The following is a 26,604-nucleotide window of genomic DNA, read 5'->3' as shown; positions in this document are numbered from 1 at the left end:
ATCTTTAAGGGGAAAATAGGCATGTTTCTCAACATATACACTGACTATGAGAAGAGATTGCGTGACTATTAGCTTAGCAGCCCTATCCCCCAGATAGATCTTCTCATAGTCAGTGTATATGTTGTGAAACATGCCTATTTTCCTTGAAAATACATAATGTCACGATTTCAAAGTTATAGGATATTACAAGTTAAGTTAATTAATTATGTCAGATCTCTGAAAAGATTTGTAATGTTGTACTTCTTGTTGACGAAATCTGTGCTAATGTTGTGTTTTTCAGCTAGCACCTAATAGATTCCCATTCACTCCTTGAAGAAGAGCGCTCCTTGTCCCAGAATCGCTCAGTATGCACCGTGCGGCCCATTGGCGTAGCATGGGCAATGTTTCCCATATCCTCAAAAGTATATTTGCCGATGCGAATATCAGGCTCCACTCTGTGAGGCACATCAATCTGTCGATTGAACATGGTGGGATTGTTTAGGCGATTTTACAGTCAACTAGCTACTTTACATGCTGATATTGACTTTGGCATTATTGTGTGTAGCTACGTTTGCTTGCTAGCTAGCCAGCCAGTCCGTAGAAAGAGCATTGCATTGTGGATTTTGTGGTCGACTTGAGCTACAACAATTTTTCATATTGCTACCAACCTTATTGTAATGCTAAAATGAAACATTTGTTCACAAACAATATTGTTCTCACATATTGGTGTTATTTGGCACTTTAAATTAAAGGAATGAGTGGTTTTGGGTGGATTTGTCTTTTAAGCATGCCCTGCTAGACATCGATCACATGTTGGCACAACTTTAAAAATTCACCAGGATTAGCAGAGCCCAAACGCGATTGTTTGGAGCTTTACTCTCAATAGGGGCAGCGGTAGGGAAACTCCTCTTTTTAGGTACCACTGCCATCAATACAGTCAGTCTGGCCACTGTCAAAAAGAATGTTAGAGAACTAACAGATGAGCTGGCCCTAATCCAACAACAGCTGAAGGCCCAGTCACTTAGGTTGCAACATGTGGGAAAGAATTTCCAAGACACTATTCTTAAACCCTTAGCCAGTGATGAGCACTGCCGTGCAAGACTGACAACCATGTGACCACCATTTAGGTGGAGATGGTAGAGACATGTGGCTTGTTAACACACCATTCACCTCCGCACAGAAGGTTGGTGGCACCTTAATTGGGGAGGACGGGCTCATGGTAATGGCTAGAGTATAGGTGGAAGGGTATCAAATACATGGTCTCTATCTGTTTGATACCATTCCATTTGTTCCGTTCCAGACATTATAAGGAGCTCTCCTCTCCTCAGCAGCCTTCACTGCACCTCCACTTCCATGACCTCCTGTAGGACCGTCATGATTCAATCACCCAACATGCCATTCCAAACTAGACAGTCTTTGTTAATGAGCCAGAGGGACTAATTGTCCACATAGAAGACCTAGCGCTGTACCAGCTCCCCAGGGATAGGCAGAACACAGAGATTGAAATTTCGAAGCGATGCGAAGCGCACTCTTGAACCTACTGCTCAAGACCAAATTCTTTGAGGGACAGATGGTCGTTGATCTTATTCTTCTTAATGACGGCCTGATAATCAGTCCCGCTCATGGACAATGCCTGACAGTATTTTGAATGCTACCATGATCCTTGGTTTCATTGTCCGTGGCATGTGCTCTTACTACTTTCGTAAGCACACACATGCAATGGTGGATGTAATGAGGACTTATACTAGAATCTCTAGTGTTGGGCCTGAGTTAATACCAATCTTTGGTCTGCTAGCGTAGGTTCCTGAGACCCTATAACTGTTACAGCTTCTGCTTCCCTAACTGCTTCCCCAGAGGTCTACAGGTCAGCCCTGTAGGCCTCCCTAAGCTGATGCCTCTGGGCCTTATGACCTTATAAGTAATCAACATCGATTTGTTGGTGTTTTGGTCCATTATTTTCAAAAAGCACATTTTCTTTATTTTATCACACTAGTCATTAACATTTTTACGAATTTTAACCACTTTAAAATGGACATTCATCAATCTTTTTAAAGCTCACTGCATTTAATTGCGCATAATGTAAAAGCCCATTTCATAGAGTGTTACAAACTGGACTATATTTAGTAATTTATTTTAAAGAGATGGTGATTGGGTCTAATTAGGCGTTTGGCACTATAAATTCAGTGTACTTGTCTTTAATTGCCATTTCCCAACAGTCCCACACTGTAATGGTCCTGTGTGTGTAGCTGGTGGAGAGAGTCAGGCGCAGGACAACAGAATTGAGTAATCAACGTATTTTACTCAAAATATAAAAAATACACAGCAACATAACGAGGAACAAAGAACAAAGAACAATCACTCGCAAACCAAACATGGGGAACAGAGGGTTAAATAATAAACAAGTAATTGGTTGAGTGAAGCCAGGTGTGAAAGACAAATACAGAACAAATGGAAAATGAAAAATGGATCGGCAGTAGCTAGAAAGCCGGTGACGTCGACCGCCGACCGCCGCCAGAACAAGGAGAGGGACCGACTTCGACGGAAGTCGTGACACACAACGCCAACTCGTTTTTCTCAGCTTCAGAAGCATCTGCATTCAGCAAATATTGTGTGGTTATCCTTAGGTATTTTCTCCAGACTTACCCACAGGGGATTGTTGATATGTTATAATTTTTTATTCTAGATAACATTTTCTTTGAAAAAATGCTCAAACAATGCATTTTACTTGCATGTCTTTAGTATTTGTCACGCCTTGGTCTTAGTTTTTTGTGTTTTCTTTAATTATTTGTTCAGGCCAGGGTGTGACATGGGTTTATTTTGTAGTATTTCGTATTGGGGTTTTGTAGTTATTGGGATTGTGGCTGAGTAGGGGTGTTGCATAGGCTTGGTTGCCTGAGGCGGTTCTCAATCAGAGTCAGGTGATTCTCGTTGTCTCTGATTGGGAACCGTATTTAGGTAGCCTGGGTTTCACTTTGTATTTCGTGAGTGATTGTTCCTGTCTCTGTGTAGTTGTTCACCAGACAGGCTGTAATTAGGTTTCACGTTCCGTTTGTTGTTTTGTATTTGTATATGTTATGGTCATGTATCGTCATTTCATTCATTAAAGACATGAGTAACCATCACGCTGCATTTCGGTCCGACTCTCTTTCAACAAACGAAGAACGACGTTACAGAATCACCCACCACACACGGACCGAGTGGCGTGGTTACAGGCAGCGACAGCAGGAGCAGCAAAAGGAGGCACTTACGAGAGCTGAGAGACGTTGTTATGAGGACGTTATGGACAGCAGAGGTATGGAGTATACGACGTGGGAAGAAATAGACAGGTGGGCGGTCGACCCAGAGAGAGTACCGGCTCCCGCCTGGGATTCGCTGGCGCAGTTCGAAGAGGGCTATAGGAGAATGGAGTCGAAGAGAAAAACACGGTTGGTAAGGAAGCCCGAAAAGCAGCCCCAAAAATGTATTGGGGGGCTCAGAGGGAGAGTGGCTGAGTCAGGAGTCAGACCTGAGCCAACTCCCTGTTAATCGTGAGGAGCAGCGATCTAAGGACTTCTGGACATGGGAGGAGATATTAGACGGAAAAGGACCCTGGGCTCAGCCTGGAGAATATCGCCGTCCCAAGGAAGAACTGGAGGCGGTAAAAGCGGAGAGGCGCTGGTATGAGGAGGCAGCACGGCGACGCGGATGGAAGCCTGAGAGTCAGCCACAAAAATGTATTGGGGGAGGCTTACAGGGAGTATGGCTATGCCAGGTAGGAGACCTGCGCAAACTCTCTGTGCTTACCGGGGGGCTAGAGAGACCGGGCAGACACCGTGTTATGCTATGGAGCGCACAGTGTTTCCAGTGCGGGTGCATAGCCCGGTGCGGTTCATACCAGCCCTTCGTATTGGCCGGGCTAGAGTGGGCATTGAGCCAGGTAAGGTTGGGCAGGCTCGGTGCTCAAGAGCTCCAGTGCGCCTGCACGGTCCGGTCTATCCAGAGCCACCTCCACAGTCCTCCGGTAGCAGCTCCCCGCACCAGGCTTCCTGTGCATGTCCTCGATCCAGTATCACCAGTGCCAGCACCACGCATCATCAGGCCTACAGTGCGCCTCGCCTCTCCTGTGCTGTCGGAGTCTCCCGCCTGTTCAGCGCTATCAGAGCCTTCCTACTCTATAGCGTTGCTGGAGTCTCCTGTCTGTTCAATGCTATCAGAGCCTTTCTCCTCTCCTGCGCTACCGGAGTCCCCCGCCTGTTCAGCGCTATCAGAGCCTTCCTCCTCTACAGCACTGCTGGAGTCTCCCACCTGTTCAGCGCTTCCTCCTCTACAGCGCTGCCGGAGCCTCCTGCCTGTTCGGAGCAGCCTGAGCTGTCAGTCTGCATGAAGTAGCCAGAGCTGTCAGTCTGTATGAAGCAGTCAGAGCTGTCAGTCTGTATGAAGCAGCCAGAGCTGTCAGTCTGCAAAGAGCTGTCAGTCTGCAAGGAGCTGCCAGTCTGCAAGGAGCTGCCAGTCTGCAAGGAGCTGTCAGTCTGCAAGGAGATGTCAGTCTGCATGAAGCAGCCAGAGCTGTCAGTCTGCAAGGAGCTGCCAGTCTGCAAGGAGCTGCCAGTCTGCATGAAGCAGCCAGAGCTGTCAGTCTGTATGAAGCAGCCCAGAGCTGTCAGTCTGCATGAAGCAGCCAGAGCTGTCAGTCTGCATGATGCAGCCAGAGCTGCCAGTCTGCAAGGAGCTGTCAGTCTGCAAGGAGCTGTCAGCCTGCATGGAGCAGCCAGAGCTGTCAGTCTGCAAGGAGCTGCCAGTCTGCAAGGTGCTGCCAGCCTGCATGGAGCAATCAGAGCTGCCAGTCTGCAAGGAGCTGCCAATCTGCAAGGATCTGCCAGTCGGTCCGACTCTCTTTCAACAAACGAAGAACGACGTTACAGTATTTAAGATTTTTTTTTAAGTATTAATCCATAATCTGCGCTGGACACGTCCGGTCCTGGAGTGTCTTAACAAATTGAAACTCAAAAATGTAGGCATCCAGTCTCCAGAAAAATATATTGGCACGAAATGCAAATATGCACATATTTAATGGAATTAGTGGGTCGTTTGCATGTTTTAATACAATATTTATGAAAAGTTGTAATACAAACAAGTATTATATTTGAGTTTACGTTCAACTGGTAAAAGTTGTTTGTGATATGAATAACGGAAAAAAACGTACCTTATGAGAGTGAGGTGCCTGGACTTAAGCAACACACCATTTAAGTAGGATCGCCCTAGGCAGGGCACATTAGACAAATGTCCTAATAGAGTCCTTTAGCCAAATGTATGGATGATATAAAAATGAATGAGACAAATGCGACAAAACAATATGAGAATATGGTCCCTACTGGAAGACAAGGGAAATGAGACCTTTCCAGCTACATGATCAAGCTGATATCGGAGGAGCCTTATGCCCTCAGGGGAGGAAGAAGCGGAAAAAAGCATACAAGGCTACATACAGTTGAGATAATATTCTTTACCCCTTCTCCCAATACAATCTAGATTCTATTGTCCCCAAATACACTGAAAAAATATATAAATGCAACAATTTAAAACTTACAGTTCATATAAGGATTTTTTTTTTTTCATTTGTAAGAAATTCGTTAGGTCCTAATCTATGGATTTCACATGACTGGGAATACGGATATGCATCTGTTGGTCACAGATACCTTTAAAAGAGGCGTGGTAGAGGCATGGATCGAGAAAACCAGTCAGTATCTGGTGGGACCACCATTTGCCTCAGGCAACGCGACACATAGAGTTGATCAGTCTGTTGACTGTGGCTGTGCGAAGTTGCTGGATATTAGCGGGAACTGGAAAACGCTGTCATACACATCAATCCAGAGCATCCCAAACATGCTCAATGGGTGACATGTCTGGTTAGTATGCAGGCCATGGAATAACTGGGACATTTTCAGCTTCCAGGAATTGTGTACAGATCCTTGTGACATGGGCCGTGCATTGAAACACAAGGTGATGGCGGAGAATGAATGGCACGACAATGGGCCTCAGGATCTCGTCACGGTATCTCTGTGCATTCAAATTACCATCAATGAAATGCAGTTTTGTTCATTTGTCCGTCGCTTATGCCTTCCCATACCATAAAACCCCGCAACCATGGGACACTCTTCACAATGTTAACATCAGCAAACCTGCTCGCCCACCCGACGCCATACGCTGTCGGCCATCTGCCTGGTACAGTTGAAACCGGGATTCATCCGTGAAGAGCACACAAATGTGTAGTCTCACCTTATATGCCAGTGGCCATAAAAGGAGAGCATTTGCCCACTGAAGTCAGTTACAACGCCAAACTGCAGTCAGGACAAGACCCTGGTGAGGATGACGAGCACACAGATGAGCTTCCCTGTGACAGTTTCTTTATTATTTTTCCGATCAACATTTTATTTTATTTCATATTACACAAAATATACAAGGCAGGATTACATTCCAAATATTAGCTGACATGACAACACTAATATACAATACAACTATTTACATACTGTCAGGAGTCCATTAATTGAGTACACATATGACAGGAAGGAAGTAGGGTTTACAATATTATTCTCAGGAAAGAAAATGTCATCCCCCCATTCCCTTACCATGTAGTGTAGGTCCATAGTTTGGTCAAGAGTTGTTGATATCTGATAGAGATGTACATTATACATCCCCATGCATCAATTGTATTTGCCCAAGCTTTGTTTATCACGGCCACTATACTATACTATGCTCTATACGAACAATATCTTGAAAATATGATGAACATGTTTGAGTCAAGAGGATTGGAGGGGTAATCCAAGCACTAATCATAACCTTTTTAACGCCGTATAAATTATTTCTTTCTGAACCAGTTGCAATACAAATGAAGAGTCATCATTGAACAAAAATAAAGGTACATCTTTGTTCACAGGGAAACCCATATTTTTTGTAAGGAACTGTGGAACATGTGACCAGAACTGGGACACCACAGGACATTCCCAAAACATGTTACCAGAACTGGGACACCACAGGATATTCCCAAAACATGTGACCAGAACTGGGACACCACAGGACATTGCCAAAACATGTGACCAGAACTGGGACACCACAGGACATTCCCAAAACATGTTACCAGAACTGGGACACCACAGGACATTCCCAAAACATGTGCATTAGTGTTTCAACGGCATTCATACGGCTTATAATGTATAAACTGGTGTGTTGGGTTTTTAGAGGTAACAAATACATTTTCCCAAATGATATCTCAGTTCATGCCCCAAATCCCTGCATTTCGCAGTTCCATACTAGAGTGACACCCAATGTAGAGCATTTAACAGACAGCAGGCATTCATAAGTGGCAGAGACCATTTTAGATGTTAATGAAGGGTATATCCATGTAAACATTTTGTGGGATGTTAACGGGGCATCCCATGGTACACCATAAGCTTTTATCATAGGTCTTAACTGTAGGTAAAGGAAACATGAAATGCCTGGAAGTGAATGCATTTGTTTGAGGCCCTGGAAAGTTATTATCCCCTTATCATTATACATGACTCGCAAAGTATGCACACCCTTATCCGCCCACAATGGGTACACAAAAGGTTTATTGTTTGTCAGCAGGTTATGGTTATTCAATATAGAAGAAGATTCACAGAACTTCTTAGTGTTGCCTAAATGTTTCTCGGCGTAGTACCATATTTGTAGTGAGTTGGAAATAATTTAACCACATTTTTTTAATGCTGTTTTTACCTTGATACCGGATTTGTTTTTGTATGTAATCTATGCAGTGCAACAAGTGCTTCCTCTATGTCTCTCCAAGAAGCTGCAATATAATCATTGCATAATACTCTCAAGGATTTTATTTGGAAAGACCAGTAATATAATTTATAATCTCAAAGAAACAAACCTCCTATTCCCTTTAACCGCGTAAGAGTATCATATCGAATGTGTGACTTTTTATCATTCTAAATAAACTTTGAGGTCATGACTTTAATTCCTCAAAGTATTTTGTCAGAGGAGACAACATAGAGAAATACAATTTTGTCGACCGAGTACATTCATTTTTTTTCATATAAATCTTACCTTGTAATGAGATTTTAAGATAGGGCCATCTCTGCAAATCAGGGGTGATCTCCTCTTTTAGTTTTACATAGTTCCCTCTGTAAATTTGGTGGGTATGCATATGCCCAAATAAATAAAGTCTGCCTCATGCCACTGTGCTGGAGAATGCAGTACGCAAAGTAAGTATATCCAGAAAATGAACCGAACAGAGTAAATCATTTCAGAATCCGTGAAAGGTAAATTGAGATCTGAGAAATACAATAACGTCATCGGCATAGAGTGACAATTTATGCAGAGTACCTTTTAATATTGATGGGTGAAATAGGTAGGTTCAATCTAATCGCTTGGGCAAGGGGCTCCAAAGACAGGGCAAAGAGCATTGGAGATAATGGACATCCTTGTTTTGTGGAACGTTGTCTTAGATATAATTTTTCCTGTTTAGACAACTGCTTGGGATGCAGAATACAATGTTTGTAACATGGAGATAAATCCTTTACCAAAACCAAAGAACTCTGAAACACACCATAAATAGTTCCATTCTAGCCGATCAAAGGATTTTTCTGCATCCAAACTAAAAGGTGAAATTAAATTAAATGACCCTTTATAAACCCAGTTTAATCATCGCTAATTAGATTTCCTACAAGCAGTTCCAATCTGATGACAAGTATCTTTGCAGACAGATTGAGTTCTGTTGTATTAATGTTTTAAGGGCCTATAGCTTTTACAGTCTAGGGGAGATTTGCCCTTTTTTAACAAAACTATATTCAATTAGGTGTTTTGGTCTCTATGGAATTCTCCATGTTTTAATGTATGGTTGCTAGAACCAAGAATTAGTGGCCCCACAATATCCCATATTTCAAGAAACAGCTCAGGAGGGAAACCATCAAGTCATGGTGATTTGTCTCTTTTCATAGATGTTAATACATTCTTGAGTTCTTCAAGAGGAAGTGGGGAGTCAAGGAATCCAGATTTCTCTCTGTAGTGTTTGGGAAGGTCCAATGTGTGTCGTCTTACTATGTTCAGGGTCCGCCTCTGACGTATATAGTTGGGAATAAAAATGCCAAAACGTATCATTAATTTCTGCCTGGTCATGTGATATTAATGTTTGTTGATGCTCATTTTCAACAAGCACAATCTGTTTTTCCAGGTCTACTACTTTTATAGTGTGAGTTGAATTAAGTGTGAGGCAAACAAGGTACAGTTTCCCCTCAAAAACAATTTTGACACCTCCCAAAGCGACTGAGGGGATGTGGCTGTATCTGTATTTTAAACTATAAAAATAATTTCAACTTTACTGAAAGTTGTGTCAAAAAATAGGGATAGGTATGTTATCCTGTTATTATTTAGTTAGCTAGTAAATAAATAATTAAACCAATTTGTGTATACTGAGTTGGGGTTGGGGTTTTTGCAGGTCATACTGTTTTGACTGTTCAGAATGATGAGAAGATGACTGTTTAATGATGAAATAGATATACCTTATAGAGTTTAATTCGGGAGATGGTAGCTCTTTAACTTCTTGCGTTGAGCAATCCCGTATCCGGGAGCGTAATCATAGCCTCAAGCTCATTAGCATAACGCAACGTTAACTATTCATGAAAATCGCAAATTAAATGAAATAAATGTATTGGCTCACAAGCTTAGCCTTTTGTTAACAACACTGTCATCTCAGATTTTCAAAATATGCTTTTCAACCATGGCTACACAAGCATTTGTGTAAGAGTATTGATAGCTAGCATAGCATTAAGCCTAGCATTCAGCAGGCAACATTTTCACAAAAACAAGAAAAGCATTCAAAAGAAAATAATTTACCTTTGAAGAACTTCGGATGTTTTCAATGAGGAGACTCTCAGTTAGATAGCAAATGTTTAGTTTTTCCCAAAATATTATTTGTGTAGGCGAAATCGCTCCATTTTGTTCATCATGTTTGGCTAACAAAAAAAAAACGAAAATTCAGTTCAAATTAACTCCATAATATCGACAGAAACATGGCAAACGTTGTTTAGAATCAAACCTCAAGGTGTTTTTCACATATCTATTCGATGATAAATAAATTGTGGCAGTTTGGTTTCTCTTCTGAACCAAATGGAAAAATGCACGCAGCTGGAGATTACGCAATAATTGCAACGGAGGACACCAAGCGAGCACCTGATAAATGTAGTCTCTTATGGTCAATCTTCCAATGATATGCCTACAAATACGTCACAATGCTGCAGACACCTTGGGGAAACGACAGAAAGTGTAGGCTCATTCCTTGCGCATTCACAGCCATATAAGGAGACATTGGAACACGGCGCCTCCAAAATCTGAGGCATTTCCTGTTTGAAATTTCAACGTTGGTTTCGCCTGTAGCATCTGTTCTGTGGCACTCACAGATAATATCTTTGCAGTATTGGAAACGTCAGTGTTTTCTTTCCAAAGCTGTCAATTATATGCATAGTCGAGCATCTTTTCGTGACAAAATATCTTGTTTAAAACGGGAACGTTTTTTTATCCAAAAATTAAGAGTGCCCCCTATATCGAAGAAGTTAAACAACCTCTTCTGTTGTGCCCCAAATCATAATAAGTTCATTGTTACATTGTTACATTTAATCGGGTAACAATTAAACATTGATAGTTGATTAAATAAATAACAGTCATCAGATTAATGAAAGTAAAGTCACAACACATCTTAGAGTGATTTATAACCATAGTTACAAATACAAAACGTACTGTATCATCATTATCAGAAGCCTCAACCTGAACACAGTTTTCTATCAAATAATATTAAAACACCTTTCATTTTGTTAGTGGCTAAGGAGTGTGCAACACATTTAAAGTATCTGTTTTGGATTCTATAGACATCAGAATGTTTTAGGTGGGTTTCTTGTATTAGGGCAATATCAACGTTTTTACATCTGATGTATTCTAAGCATTTGGTACACTTGATAGCGGAATTTAAACCATGGGAATTTAACAACATTAAGATGAGCTCACGGTTCATTAAAAACCTTTGTCATATAGAATGTATGGATAAGTGTACGACAAAAACAAACAAGAAATTACATTTAAAAAACACCTACTTCAATACAAAACAGGAAAAAATATTTGCGCACCATTATACATATTTCTGAACAAACTCTGACAGCTGGGGTTTAACAATAAAATAAACAAAAAGAGTAACCACCCACAAGACGGGAAGTCTATAGCTTCAACCGCTCGCTTTGTCTGGTAGGAACTCAAATTCTCAAAAATCAGGAGGATCCAAAACAGGGATGCACGTCCCAAGTCCTGTCCCATTATGTCAGCCACTTGTTTTTATCCAACATGACATAAATACATGGCAAAATTACTTTTCACAGAACACATATCCTTAAGTGATTTAATTTCTCCCGAAAGCAGTTCCTGCAGGGATTCCTTAACTGCTTGTTTGACCATTGACTGCATCAAAGTTTGTTGATTCAGAGCCTTCAATGTGGCAGAGTTGGTTGTATCCTCAATGGTCTTAGTTGGCTCAGTGTCTTTGTTTGAGATGCATTTAGGCTTCCCTGTGCCTTGAGTGTCCTCGGTTCATCTTATTAAGCATTTTGAAGGTTCAGAGGCCAGTTTTCAGTAATTTATTACGGCTTTTGGTCTTTAGAGATTTTACTCAGAACTACACAAATCTAGAATTGGGATGGAGTGACTGGGAGGACATCAGACACTTTTCTGGGGTGTGTGTGTGGGGCCTCCACTCATCCCATTACACCCCAAGTACACCCCTACTAGCCACTATACCTTAAATTTTAAGGTAAAACAAACCAACCACAGTACCTAAGTGGCTTAAGTGGTCTTTCTTCAAATGCATGTACAATGTATGTATCCACATACTGTATTTAGTTTTGTACCATTAGGCGAAAAAAGGCAGTACAGATATGTACTTTGCTTTATATTGTTTTTCTTTGTATCTTGATACATGTCTGCTCAGCCCACATTCCCACACTCTATATATGTAATGTTTACAATAACTATGAATTTATACTATGATGATCCCATTCTAAGGAATGCCCACCGCTCTCAAATGCCATATCTGCTAAAGATGTTTTACTTAGTTCTTCAATAATAGATGGAACAGTTTAAGGTTAACTTTGATTCTATACAAGTAAAGAACAACACAATCCAACTTATCACATGGAATGTGCATGGGCTCCATGATGGGGTAAAAAAAGCATATGGTTCTCGAACACTTAAAGTCAGCAGATGTGGTTCTCTTGCAAGAGTCAATGTACACAAACAAATTATCATTCTTGAACATAAAAGAGGAGTCTGCCAAAAGGCACCTCAAGGACTCTCAGACCATGAGAAACAAGATTATCTGGTCTTGTTTTAAGTGTAAAACGAACAATGACTCAATAACCCATGCCTTCTGGGAATTCTATGAAGTCCAAAACTTGTGGGCGGAGCTAGAATGTTGGCTGTCAGAAGTATTACAATGTTAACTTACTTTTAATCCGTCTGTCTGCATATTTCAAGACATAGCATATGGGGGTGTAGTGAGATACCCAATGGACTGGACGATTCTCTTCTCATCCCTCATCTTGAGAAAACGTATACTAAAAACTTAAAAATCATTTAATCCACCATCATTAACACAATGGAAAAAACAAATGATTTATTATTGAAATAGCATGGATGACCTGGGAGACTGAGAAAAACAAATTGGTACAATTTAAGGCCATGTGGAAAACAATAATGCAGGCAATAGGGATGGGGTTGTGAGCATGCAGATCTGGGCAAATGAGATGTAGTCTTTGTTTGTGTGCATCTGTAAATTGATGTTTGTATATGTATGTTTGTATCTGGTTTTAAAAAATGGGGACCATTAGAGATATTTGAAACTCACGTGTGAAAAGGTTAAATGATTCCCGATTCTCATCTGATTCTTGAAATAGTTACATTTACATTACATTTAAGTCATTTAGCAGACGCTCTTATCCAGAGCGACTTACAAATTGGTGCATTCACCTTATGACATCCAGTGGGACAGTCACTTAACAATAGAGCATCTAAAACTTAGGGGGGGGGTGGGGTGAGAGGGATTACTTAACCTATCCTAGGTATTCCTTAAAGAGGTGGGGTTTCAGGTGTCTCCGGAAGGTGGTGATTGACTCCGCTGTCCTGGCGTCGTGAGGGAGTTTGTTCCACCATTGGGGGGGCCAGGGCAGCGAACAGTTTTGACTGGGCTGAGCGGGAGCTGTACTTCCTCAGTGGTAGGGAGGCGAGCAGGCCAGAGGTGGATGAACGCAGTGCCCTTGTTTGGGTGTAGGGCCTGATCAGAGCCTGGAGGTACTGAGGTGCCGTTCCCCTCACAGCTCCGTAGGCAAGCACCATGGTCTTGTAGCGGATGCGAGCTTCAACTGGAAGCCAGTGGAGAGAACGGAGGAGCGGGGTGACGTGAGAGAACTTGGGAAGGTTGAACACCAGACGGGCTGCGGCGTTCTGGATGAGTTGAAGGGGTTTAATGGCACAGGCAGGGAGCCCAGCCAACAGCGAGTTGCAGTAATCCAGACGGGAGATGACAAGTGCCTGGATTAGGACCTGCGCCACTTCCTGTGTGAGGCAGGGTCGTACTCTGCGGATGTTGTAGAGCATGAACCTACAGGAACGGGCCACCGCCTTGATGTTAGTTGAGAACGACAGGGTGTTGTCCAGGATCACGCCAAGGTTCTTGGCGCTCTGGGAGGAGGACACAATGGAGTTGTCGACCGTGATGGCGAGATCATGGAACGGGCAGTCCTTCCCCGGGAGGAAGAGCAGCTCCGTCTTGCCGAGGTTCAGCTTGAGGTGGTGATCCGTCATCCACACTGATATGTCTGCCAGACATGCAGAGATGCGATTCGCCACCTGGTCATCAGAAGGGGAAAGGAGAAGATTAATTGTGTGTCGTCTGCATAGCAATGATAAGAGAGACCATGTGAGGTTATGACAGAGCCAAGTGACTTGGTGTATAGCGAGAATAGGAGAGGGCCAAGAACAGAGCCCTGGGGGACACCAGTGGTGAGAGCGCGTGGTGAGGAGACAGATTCTCGCCACGCCACCTGGTAGGAGCGACCTGTCAGGTAGGACGCAATCCAAGCGTGGGCCGCGCCGGAGATGCCCAACTCGGAGAGGGTGGAGAGGAGGATCTGATGGTTCACAGTATCGAAGGCAGCCGATAGATCTAGAAGGATGAGAGCAGAGGAGAGAGAGTTAGCTTTAGCAGTGCGGAGCGCCTCCGTGATACAGAGGAGAGCAGTCTCAGTTGAATGACTAGTCTTGAAACCTGACTGATTTGGATCAAGAAGGTCATTCAGAGAGAGATAGCGGGAGAGCTGGCCAACTGGGATTTCCAGAAAACCTGGGAATTTTGGGAAAGTTACTGAAACTATGCGACCGTAGTCCTCCAATATTTCCTCATCTTAATTTTGCACATGACCTTTGTATTCGGGTAAATCACTTATTGATGTAAATGTGTTTGCTTTGCATCCCAAATGGCACCGTATTCCCCACATAGTACTCCACTTTGACCAGCTCTGGTCAAATGCGGTGAACCATAAAGGAGCAGGGAATTACACTCTGGACTCCCGCGTACCAAGTGGCAACACCACTATACTAACACTACCCTCTATGCTGTTTTCTCAGAGGTGGTAAGAATGAACCCGAACCAGAGCAGCCTGTTCCCAGGAAGGTGGCTGTACGGAGCCTGCCCTCTACAGACGACATAGATCCGGATGTACTGGACAGCATGCATTCTCTGGGCTGCTTCAGAGACAAGAACAAACTGATGAAGGACCTGCTCTCGGACGAGTGAGTAGTTAAGGAGGGATGGATGGAGGGGTGAGGAGGGAGGAAGGGGAGCTAGGAGGGTGGAACAAAGGGGGGCGGGAGAGAGTGAGGAAAGATGGATGGAAGGGATGGGGAAGAGGGAGTGAGAAAGGATGGAGGTGGGAGACGGGAGGGAGGGAGGGAGGGGGAGGGAGGGAGGGAGGGAGGGAGGGGGAGGGAGGGAGGGAGGGAGGGAGGGAGGGAGGGAGGGAGGGAGGGAGGGAGGGAGGGAGGGAGGGAGGGAGGGAGGGGAGGACAAATTAGGATATGGTGGGAGAACAATGGGTGAAAGAAGATCAGAGAAAGATGGATGAAGGAAGGAGACAAGATTAGATGAGATGATAGGGTGGTGGATGGTACAAAATGAGAAGGGACATGAGAGAGAAGGGACAGGAGAAGAGAGGAGAGGACCATAAGGACTCAAGGACATGAGCACAGAAGGCAGACGAGAGGAGAAAGAGGGAAGTTTGTTGAATGGAGGTGTGAACATTGTGGAAGGTGAGCGGAGGAGAGGGAGAAAGGGAAAGGGGAGAGGGGAATTGTCTCTAAGCTCCAGAGGCCTTGGGTTCTTATGAAATCCTTTGTACCTGTTGCTTTGGATGTCAGCAGACATACGTCACTTTGCTGTTAGCACACGACTTTGGCAGCAGTGCTTATACCACCTGCTGCACACCTCCGCATAACAAGCTCCTGGGTCACACTGTTTCTGCACTGCAGGGTTTGTGTGTGTGTGAGTGCATGTGGGAGATAGAGAGAGAATGTGTGTGTTTGTGCTCATGTGAATACCTTTAAGCATTTGTGATAGTGTAGTTTGTGTGCTTTTTTCACTGTTGGAGCATTTTAGAGCGTCACAAATAAAGCAAAGCGGCGATGCCTTTACGGCAGGGGTTGTGGGTTGAGATTGCGTTACCTATGACCTTCCTAAGGGCCTCTGAAGGTTTCAGTGTGGTTCTCTAAGGGTTTAGTTATGATTCACTGTGAAGGGCCCATGCATCATCCCTAAAGTTACCTTTTTTCACATTTCAAGTGCTCTTCAGTTTTCTGTTATCTCTCCTCTTCATTTTCCTTTCTCTCCCATTTTCTTATTTGTACTCTCTCATTCGTTTCTCACCCTTCCATCCTCTCCTCTCTTTCCTTACTCTTTCCTTTCTTTATTTCCCTTCTCTCCTCTCTACTATTCTTATCATCTCTCTGCTATCTCTCTCCTCCTCTGGGTCTGAAAGCAAAAGAAAGTCGGAAGCGTTAATTACATGTATTCTGCTTTTCTTTTCTTAGCTGAAGTTGCAGGTCTTCATCTATCGCTGCATTCCCCAGACCCTTCCTTTCCATATGCCATATTACAACCGGGGCTCTGAATTTCACAGCCAGAGGAAATCGATCCTTCGTCTGGATAGGCCAGAAAATGTGACTTGTCACCTCCTATGTAAATGAGGAGTCAGATTTCACATACTCCATCTCAGCTACGAGCGTAGAGTGGCTTCTGAAACGGGATACTGAGCTCTTTCACAGAGTGTACAGTGTTTGATGTTGCACCGTTCACAGAGCTGTCTGTACATGAAAATGTCAGTCAGAACAGGTCCAGAATAGAAGGGCACAAGGTGAGACCCAGATGCAGATGGTGAGAGTCCAAGATGTTTATTAACAATCCAAAAGGGGTAGGCAAGAGAATGATCGTGGACAGGCAAAAGGTCGAAACCAGTTCAGAGTTCCAGAGGTACAGAATGGCAGGCAGAAATGAAGTCCAGAAAAACAGGTCAAAACCGGGAGGACTAGTAAAATAAAATAGAAAAGCAGGAGCACGGAAAAAAACATGGTGGTTTGACTTGAACATACAAGACAAACTTGTACAGAGAGACAGGAAACACAGGGATAAATACACTGGGGAAAATAAGCGACACCAGGAGGGGGTGGAGACAATCACAAGGACAGGTGAAACAGATCAGGGCATGACACAGAATCATTACATTTTCAGATTATTTTTCATTAACTGTTATGTGGTCATAGCTGGAGCTGTTTCAATGTGCTAATTGTGTATGAAAAAGACATGTGTGAAATTGACAGATGAATTAACTCAATGTGCATTGAAGACGTTGTACGTAATGAGCTTGGAGTGGCTGAATTTTAAAAAATATACATTGGGAAGAACAAGTATTTGAAACACTGCCGATTTTGCAGGTTTTCCTACTTACAAAGCATGTAGAGGTCTGTAATTTTTATCATATGTACACTTCAACTGTCAGAGACGGAATCTAAAACAAAAATCCAGAAAATCACATTGTATGATTTTTTTATGATTTGTTTATTTATAATTTTATCGATGTCTAGTGAGGTAATAAAAAGTATGTTTTTGGCTGTCATGGAGCATGAAGTCTTTAAAGGAGTGACAGTTGCTCCATTGAGATTATTGGCTGCTATTAGCTATACACTATTAGTTTTGGTTTATGTCGTATCAACCAACCTAATCCTCCACTTTTTGCTCAGATCAATCCCCTTTTGTCATCTTTCTTCTGCTCTGCAGAGATAACCAGGAGAAGATGATCTACTTCCTGCTGTTGGACCGTAAGGAGAGGTACCCCAGCCACGAGGACCAAAACCTGCCCCCACGCAACGAGATTGGTAAAATAAAATGACCATGCCCAAAATCACAACACAGTAGCAAATGTAAAATCTATGTTGACGGTGAATCTTCTCACGGAAAAGTTGACGGTGTTAACTCACGGAAATGTATTACATCAAGCACTATGGGAAGAAGCCCTCCCCACCTGATTCAACTAGTCAAGGGCTTGATAATTAGTTAAGTTAAATGAGGTGTGTTAGCTCTGGAATATATCAAATACATGGAATGACTGGGTAACCAGGGAGAGGTTTTGAGTGTGCGCTAACGCATGTGCTTGACTGTCAAACTGCACTGTAGCTAGTGTGTGATCTTCTCTCTCTCTATCTCGCTCTATATACAGTATATATATCTTTTCTCCCCTCTCTCTGTCTCACTCCCCCTCCTCTCCTCAGACCCCCCCAGGAAGCGTGTGGACTCCCCCATGCTGAACCGCCATGGCAAAAAGAGACCGGAGAGGAAGTCTATGGAGGTGCTGAGTGTCACAGACGGAGGTTCCCCCGTACCCGCCAGGAGGGCCATCGACATGACACAGCACGGACAGAGGTACACAAACACACAGGAACAGAGGTACACACACAACCACACCCACACACACACACACACACACACACACACACACACACACACACACACACACACACACACACACACACACACACACACACACACACACACACACACACACACACACACACACACACACACACACACACACACACACACACACACACACACAACCAAGTACACACACAACCAAGTACACATATACAGCACACATACAGCACACACACTTTGAATGTGTTTGACCATGTTTCCATATCCCATCACACCAGCACCCATCAACTCTGCATGGCATCATTGAGACACCATTAGTCTCTTACCATCTTCAATCTTCAATATTTTGGATATTGTACAAGTGCAATCCATTCACCATTCGTTTTATGCTCTAGATTGACAAGATAGTGGTAAGACAGCAGACAATAGGGCTAGTTCTATCAGTGGGCAGCGTTGTGGTCTGACACACAAACATGTACACAAACATGCACACGTGCACGCACGCACACACACCCATAGGCAAACTGACAGATGGACGGACCAATGTCCGTCCATCCATCCATCTGTCAGTTTGTCTATGGGTTTGTTTGTCATCAAGGCAAAGGGTGGCTATTTTGAAGAATCTCAAATATAAAATATATTTAGATTTGTTTAACACTACTTTGCTTACTACATGATTCTATTTGTGTTATTTTGTAGTTCTGATGTATTCACTATTATTCTACAATGTAGAAAATAGTAAAAATAAAGAAAAACCCTGGACTGAGTAGGTGTGTCCAAACTTTTGACTGATGCCATATGTGGATTTTACATTGGAAAAACCTGCACATTATTAAGGGGAAGCTCAAGCTCTGTCAGGTTGGATGGTACACAGCTATTTTAAAGTCTCTCCAGAGATGTTTGATCGGATTAAAACCTCTAGGGGGCAGAAGTATCACTTTTGGATAAATAGCGTGCCCAATTTCATCTTCCTGCTACTCATGCCAAGAATATAAGATATGCATATTATTCATAGATTTGGATAGAAAACACTCTGAAGTTTCTAAAACTGTTTGAATCATGTCTGTGAGTATAACAGAATTTATGTAGCAGGCAAAACCCCGAGGAGTAACTGTTCAGAATTTGTATTTTATTTTTCTCTCTCTGTTTCCTGGCTTGTTATTGCCAAGGGATATTTCATAGGAACTTGTTTTCAGTTCCTACTGCTTCCACTGGATGTCACCAGTCTTTGGAATTTGGTTGAGGTTATTCCTTTTGTGCAATGAAGAAGTAGGCCAACTCGGAACTGGGTACACTTTTGTGAGTTGCTTAAGACGTGAAAAATGGTGCTGGTTTGTTTTCTTTCCTGTATTAAACACAGATTGCCCCATCTACAATTTGATTGATTATTAACATTAAAAAATATTTTGACAAGGTTAATAGGCAACTTTTGAAATATTTTGTAGTGACGTTGCATTTTTTGTAAGCTGTTTTTTTCTGGATCAAACGCGCTTTATAAATGGACATTTTGGATATATATGGACGGAATTAATCTAACAAAAGGACCAATTGCGATGTTTATGGGACATATTGGAGTGCCACCAAAAGAAGCTCGTCAAAGGTAATGCATGTTTCATATTTTATTTTAGCGTTTTGTGTAGCGCCTGCAGGGTTGAAATATACTAACTCCTTTGTTTACTGCTGGTGCAGATGGTGCAAGCTATCAGATAATAGCTTCTTATGCTTTCGCCAAAAAGCAATTTTAAATTCTGACACGTTGGCTGGATTCACAACGAGTGTAGCTTTAATTGAGTATCTTACATGTGTGATTTAATGAAAGTGTGAATTTTATAGTATTTTATTTTAATCTGGCGCTCTGCATTTTCCCTGGCAATTGGCCAGTTGAGACATTTGCGTCCCGCCTATCCTAACTAGTTTTAAAGTCTGGGATCTTGCTGGGCCACTCAAGGACATTCTGAGACTTGTCTCAAGCCACTCCTGCGTTCTCTTGGCAGTGTGCTTAGGGTTGTTGTCCTGTTGGAAGGTGGACCTTCGCCCCAGTCTGAGGTCCTGAGCATTCTGGAGCATGTTTTCACCAAGGATCTCTGTGTACTTTGCTCCGCTCATCTTTACCTCTATCCTGACGAGTCTCCCAGTCCCTGCCGCTGAAAAACATCCCATAGCATGATGCTGCTACCACTGACACTTGACATTCAGGCCAAAGAGTTAAATCTTGGTTTCATCAGACCAGAGAATCTTGTTTCTCATGGTCTGAGAGTCTTTAGGTGCCTTTTGGAAAGTGGGCTGTCATGTGCCTTTTAATGAGGAGTGGCTTCCGTCTGGCCACTACCATAAAGGCCTGATTGGTGGAGTGCTGCAGAGATGGTTGAGATGGTTGTCCTTCTGGAAAGTTCTCCCATCTCCACAGAGGATCTCTAGAGCCCTGTCAGAGTGACCCTCAGGTTCTTGGTCACCTTCCTCACCAAGAAACTTCTCCCCAATTGCTCAGTTTGGCCCGGGTGGCCAGATCTAGGAAGAAAAAAATGAGGAAAAAAACAAGTGACTAGCACTGAGATTGAACCCGCTATCCTCGGCGGGTGTAACAAAAAACGGTCTTAAATGGTAACAAATCTGCCCAATTAGCTGTTCGCTTTCCGTACACCCACATGTGTTGATACGCCTATTTATGTTGACATGTTCCAGCAGCTATGTTGAGTTGCAGTTACCCCAGACTCCTCTTTTGCTTGATTTGGGCTCCCGACTGGCGCAGCGGTCTAAGGCCAACTGTATCTCTGTGTTAGAGGCGTCACTACAGACCCTAGTTCAACTCCAGGCTGTATCACAACCACCTGTGATTAGGAGTCCCATAGGGCGACGCACAATTGGCCCAGTGTCGTCTGAGTTAGGGTTTGGTCGGATCAAATCACCGAGGTGACAAGGTAAAAATCTGTCGTTCTACCTCTGAACAATGCAGTTAACCCACTGTTCACCGGTTGGCTGTCATTGTAAATAAGAATTTGTTCTTAACTGACTTGACTAGTAAAATAGAAGATAAATAAAACATTTGATTTCAAAACCAGCCCCAAAGCTGATTTGTTTTTAAATTGAACCCCTCTACCGAGCTGTACATCATTCTCCCCTTATGGCACGCATTACAGGGCTGAAGCTAAGCTGAGCTGTGTATGGGGAGAAGGATGTTGGTGAGAGAAGTCAGTGTGGGTTTCTGGTTTATCTATGTCTTGTGCTTTTTGTCATATCCTTGATTGAACAGTATTCTCTGCTGGGGGAGGTGTGTGGTTGTTAGTTTGTGCACAAACGTGTGCGTGCGTGCGTGTGTGAACGTAACTTTATCTCTCCCCGGCAGCAAACTTTTATCGACAGTTTTGAGAATCAGGAGAACTTTACATCAGAGTGTGTCAGAAAGAAGACTGGCTTTGAAACATATATTATGACAAGCCAATCTCGGCGTGTACACTGACGGAAGGGAAAGATAAGTATTTTGGAATGGAATGCATTTTAACTCAAGCTACATAGACGAAACATGTAAACCCCAGTCACTGTCCAGCATTATGTCTTTATGTCTAGTTTGGTTCCCCAAAATTGAAAAACTTTTTTTTTTCTTTATTTTTTATTGGCAAATATTGTAACACACATCGGGGTCAAATGTTATCATACAACGTAATAAAATGTAATAATTCCACAACAGAATGATGGCAAAATCTTCACAGCAATGGGAATCATAATTTTTCAGCTTTTGTGAATATTGTTTGAGTAGATTTGGAATACATGATTTGCAGTAGCTGTACCATGCAGATAATATGGTACATATTTTAGTATGATCTGGATATATATTTTCCTTACATGAATGACCAATTCATCTTGTATATAATAAAGTGGGCTGGAAAATCTTTAAAAAATCACAAAAACACAGCTTCATCTTAATCCTGAAGGTGTGCGGGAGAAATTGAGGAGAGGTTGATTGATTGATTGACTTTATTACAATTTAAGAGAATACATAAAGGGAGCTTCAGCCGGTGATACCTCCACATAATTTTTTTTTTAAATCATCAAGGATAACACAATATAGCTTAAAAGCTTATTTCCATTGTGGTCCTTTTGTAAAGGGGAGAGGATGCAGCAAGGTTAGGTGGAAATTGAAGCGACAAAAAACAATGACAGACATTTATTTACATCATATTTAACATGAGATTATAAGTACAATTCCCTTTCCTAATAAACAACTATGGACAGGTACATCTCTCTTGTTAATACTATGGGGAAAAATATCCACCTGTAATATATAAATGTATGGGTTTTTTTTGTTTCATTTTGCCATTTCTTATGTATAACATTGCTCTGGGGAGGGGATTGAGTGTGTTGGACTGATGTTAAAGTGCCCTTAATATGAATATACACACAAGTAACCACAAATAAAACAAACTGTGTCATCAAGCACAGACCTGGGTCTTGTTCAGTAGGGCACACAATGCTTTAAATGCTTATCAACATTTTGCAGAGGAGAATGAAAACATACTTTTCTTATTGGTTGGACAAATCCACCAAGTCCCTCAATGTTTCTGTCAGTTTTCTTCCATTTGGTGCAGAATGAACATGACCCATGTCTTGGTTCATTTGGAGGTTTGTTGGGGTGAATAGTGAATATTAGCATTCACTCCGTGTCAGAGTCATGGAGAAAAATAACTAGATACGGAGAGAATGAGACAGAGAAAGGGTAGCTAGAAGACTCTTTTTCCATTTTCCTTGAGGTCCCAAGTCCCCTCAACTCGAACTCTCACTCACACATGCACACCTACACAGACTGACAGACAGGCCCGACAGACAGACACAAACAAACACAGCCCTCAATATTTCGGACCCCTTGTCTCAGACCTCCTTTGGTCCTATTTCCACTGACCATTTACTTTGGTTCTGTTGTGTTTTTGAAGACTCCATGCCCACTTCCCAGAACCTCTTGTACTCATTCCATCCCCCACAGTGCACCACTGCACCCCTGTGGATGTATTGGATGGACCTCAGATGCAGCGATTTGTCACATACACACACCTCCACAAAGAGTGTATGGGAAAAGTTTGGAGTTTCCCAGACAAGGTATTAGTACAAACCCAGCCACACACACACACACATTTTTTCTCCAGTATAAGCCCTAACTCTCCATACAGGGTCCCTTTGTTTCCATTTGGGAAATGACAGATTGGTTAGCTACAGAATGTGTTTTTACCCCGACAAACACACACACACACAAACAAACGGGAAATATTTTTGTACAGAAGTGGATGTAACACCTGGACAGCCTGAGTATTATGAATGCTATTCATTGACTACAGGGCAGTGTTCAATACCATAGTACCCTCAAAGCTTATCACTAAGCTTGTTTTATCTAAACCAGATCTATTGTGTTATATTCTCCTACATTGAATTCACATTTACACAAACTTCAGAGTGTTGTCTTTCAAATGGTAGCAAGAATATGCATATCCTTGGTTCTATGCTTGAGCTACAGGCTGTTAGATTTGGGTATGTCTTCAGGCAGAAATTGAACAAAGTAGGGGGGGAGCTCTAAGAGGTTTTAAATAAAGTCCACCTGTGTGCAATCTAAGTGTCACATGATCTGTCACATGATCTCAGTATATATATATACACCTGTTCTGAAAGGCCCAGAGTCTGCAACACCACAAAGCAAGGGGCACCACCAAGCAAGTGGCACATTGAAGACCAAGGAGCTCTCCAAATAGGTCAGGGACAAAGTTGTGAAGAAGTTTGTAAGTCGCTCTGGATAACAGCGTCTGCTAAATGACTTAAATGTAAATCTAAATGTAAGTACAGATCAGGGTTGGGTTATAAAAAAATATCAGAAACTTTGAACATCCCACAGAGCACCATTAAATCCATCATAAAAAAATGGAAAGCATATGACACCACAACAAACCTGCCAAGAGAGGGCCACCCACCAAAATTCACTGACCAGGCAAGGAGGGCATTAATCAGAGAGGCAACAAAGAGACCAAATATAACCCTGAAGGAGTTGCAAAGCCCCACAGTGGAGATTGGAGTATCTGTCCATAGGACCACTTTAAGCCGTACACTCCACAGAGCTGGGCTTTACGGAAGAGTGGCCAGAAAAAAAGCCATTGCTTAATAAAGAACAAAATAATATATAATAATATAATATAATAATATATGCCATTTAGCAGACGCTTTTATCCAAAGCAACTTACAGTCATGTGTGCATACATTCTCCGTATGGGTGGTCCCGGGAATTGAACCCACTACCCTGGCGTTACAAGCGCCATGCTCTACCAACTGAGCTACAGAAGGACCATAAGCTAACACGTTTGGTGTTCGTCAAAAGGCATTTGGGAGACTCCCCAAACATATGGAAGTCTGGTCAGATGAGACTAAAATTTAGGAAAACGCTATGACTAGCGCAAACCCAACACCCCGAGAACATGGCTCTAACAAAGTATTGACTGTGGGGGGGGGTGAATAGTTATGCATGCTCAAGTTTTCTGTCTTTAGTCTTATTTCCTGTTTTATTTCACAATACAAAATATTTTGCATCTTCAAAGTGTTGTGCGTGTTGTGTAAATCGGCAGGGTAGCCTATTGGTTAGAGCATTGGACTAGTAGCCAAAAAAGTTGCAAGTTCAAATCCCCCAGCTGACAAGGTACAAATCTGTCGCTCTGCCCCTGAACAGGCAGTGAACCCACTGTTCCTAGGCCGTCATTGAAAATAAGAATTTGTTCTTAACTGACTTGCCTAGTTAAATAAAGGTCAAATAAAAAAATACAAATACAAACCCCCCAAAAAATCTATTTTAATTCCAGGTTGTAAGGCAACAAAATAAGAGACATTCCAAGGGGGTGAATGCTTTCGCAAGCCACTGTATATGGTTATAGTTGATTAAAGAATTGGAAGTTAAGATAACCTGAACATGTGGTAGTTGGTTTGGTGTCTCTAGCTTGAATAGTTCAAGAGTTACTGGTTGTGAGTCATTTTATGCTAATTTATACTAGTTCCAAATCAATCAAATTTATTTGCCACATACACATGTTTACATTAACAAGTACATTAATTGGGTAAACATACTCTAAGAGTATGCATTAGGCTGTTCGAGAGGTTTGAATCCTAATCAACCCATCCAATGTGAGTACATCTGTTGTTGAGGTACAGTAGATCAATAAAGCTACAGGTCTCTAGCAGTAGTCAAGCTGCTGATGCTGAAAAGCCTTGTTGGTGCATAGGTCAAATTAGATTTACAATGTCCTGTCTTTCTGGGATTTTATTGGACAAAAGCTAATATTTCAGTAAACTGTTTTGTATTAATATGTAGATGGTTGGAACTGTCAGGGTCAGCTGTTTGAATAAAGCAGAAAAGGGCATCTTAACTGACAAGGTGTCATCCCCACCCACCCATACACAGAAATACACTCAGACACACACAAATGTTTGTTTTAACAATAGCGAGGCTATGTACAGGGGGTACCGGTACAGAGTCAATGTGCGTGGCACCGGTTAGTCGAGGTAATTGAGGTAATATATACATGTGGGTAGAGTTATTAAAGTGACTTATGCATAGATAATAACAGAGAGTAGCATCAGTGTAAAAAGAAGGGGGGGGGGCAATGCAAATAGTCTGGGTAGCCATTTGGTTAGATCAGTGGTTCTTAACCTTGTTGGAGGTACTGAACCCCGCCAGTTTCATATGCGCATTCACCGAACCCTTCTTAACTGGAAAAATTAAATATTATTTTTTTCAAATTCAAACATAGGTATATATTTTACTGGTGCACAAAATGAACCGTGCATCAACATCACTGTGTTCAAAGAACAAAATCATCAAAACATGATTTTCACACAAAAACAAAAACATGATAATGAATATTTACTGCAAATCAGTGTGACTTCTGCTGTTGCCTTTCAGAGACCAGTTCAGAAATGCACAGCTTCACCTTGGCAAGTGCCACTCTAATGTCATTTTCGCAACAAAGTCTGTTCCTTTTCTTTGTTTTAATGTCCAGCATCCTCAAAAAGGACTCTCTTGTAGGGAAGTATCCGTCGAGAGACTTTGCAAGCTCATCTAAGTGCGTGGAAATTGCTTGTTTCAGTTCCGCGGGTACAGAAATGTCTCCGATTCCAGATACATCTACGATCTTACTTACACAGTTGTCCAGCAGGGGAAAGTTTGAGAAGTTATCGTTCTCTGTTCGTCGTTTCCATAACGGTAGCTTTTTTAAAAAGCCTTCAGGTTTTCCTCCGCTTCGATCATGTTGACACCACCGCCCTGCATCTTTTGATTGAGATGATTGAGAGCTGCGAAGATATCAGCCATGTACGCTAAAATGAGAATGAACTCAGAATTTTTGAAGCAAACTGCATGACAATGTTGGTGCTCTTGCAAAAACAGGGCTAATTACGGCAAAAACACGATTCAGCACCTGTCCCTGGGATAACCACCGAACGTTAGAATGGTACCGAAGTACATCGAATTCAGAGCCCATTTCTTTACACAGCTCACTGAAGCACTAGTTCGCACATAGTTCACGCATTCCACTACAATTTTTAATACGTCTGCCAGTTTTGGAGGCAAGGTTTTT

At 42.4% G+C, this 26,604-nt stretch overlaps 1 protein-coding gene across 4 annotated transcripts in view; it reads left to right on the top strand.

Moving 5' to 3' along the window:
• brsk2a (BR serine/threonine kinase 2a) overlaps positions 1-26,604 on the top strand; it is a 545,611-nt gene that overhangs the window by 461,562 nt on the left and 57,445 nt on the right. For 2 of the 4 annotated variants that reach the window (XM_046358089.1, XM_046358106.1), the window contains exons 10-12: positions 14,656-14,820; positions 17,357-17,454; positions 17,848-17,998. In XM_046358089.1, coding sequence (XP_046214045.1) covers positions 14,656-14,820; positions 17,357-17,454; positions 17,848-17,998 — 414 coding nt within the window. Of the gene's footprint in view, positions 1-14,655; positions 14,821-17,356; positions 17,455-17,847; positions 18,023-26,604 lie in introns of all 4 variants that reach the window. The other 2 variants (XM_046358080.1, XM_046358097.1) reach the window with 1 other exon arrangement.

The sequence above is a fragment of the Oncorhynchus gorbuscha genome, linkage group LG01 (assembly GCF_021184085.1).
Source record: "Oncorhynchus gorbuscha isolate QuinsamMale2020 ecotype Even-year linkage group LG01, OgorEven_v1.0, whole genome shotgun sequence".
In the NCBI taxonomy this organism is placed as follows: domain Eukaryota; kingdom Metazoa; phylum Chordata; class Actinopteri; order Salmoniformes; family Salmonidae; genus Oncorhynchus; species Oncorhynchus gorbuscha.
The sequence above is the reverse complement of the archived record's forward strand: the minus strand, read 5'-3'. Positions and strand labels throughout refer to the sequence as shown.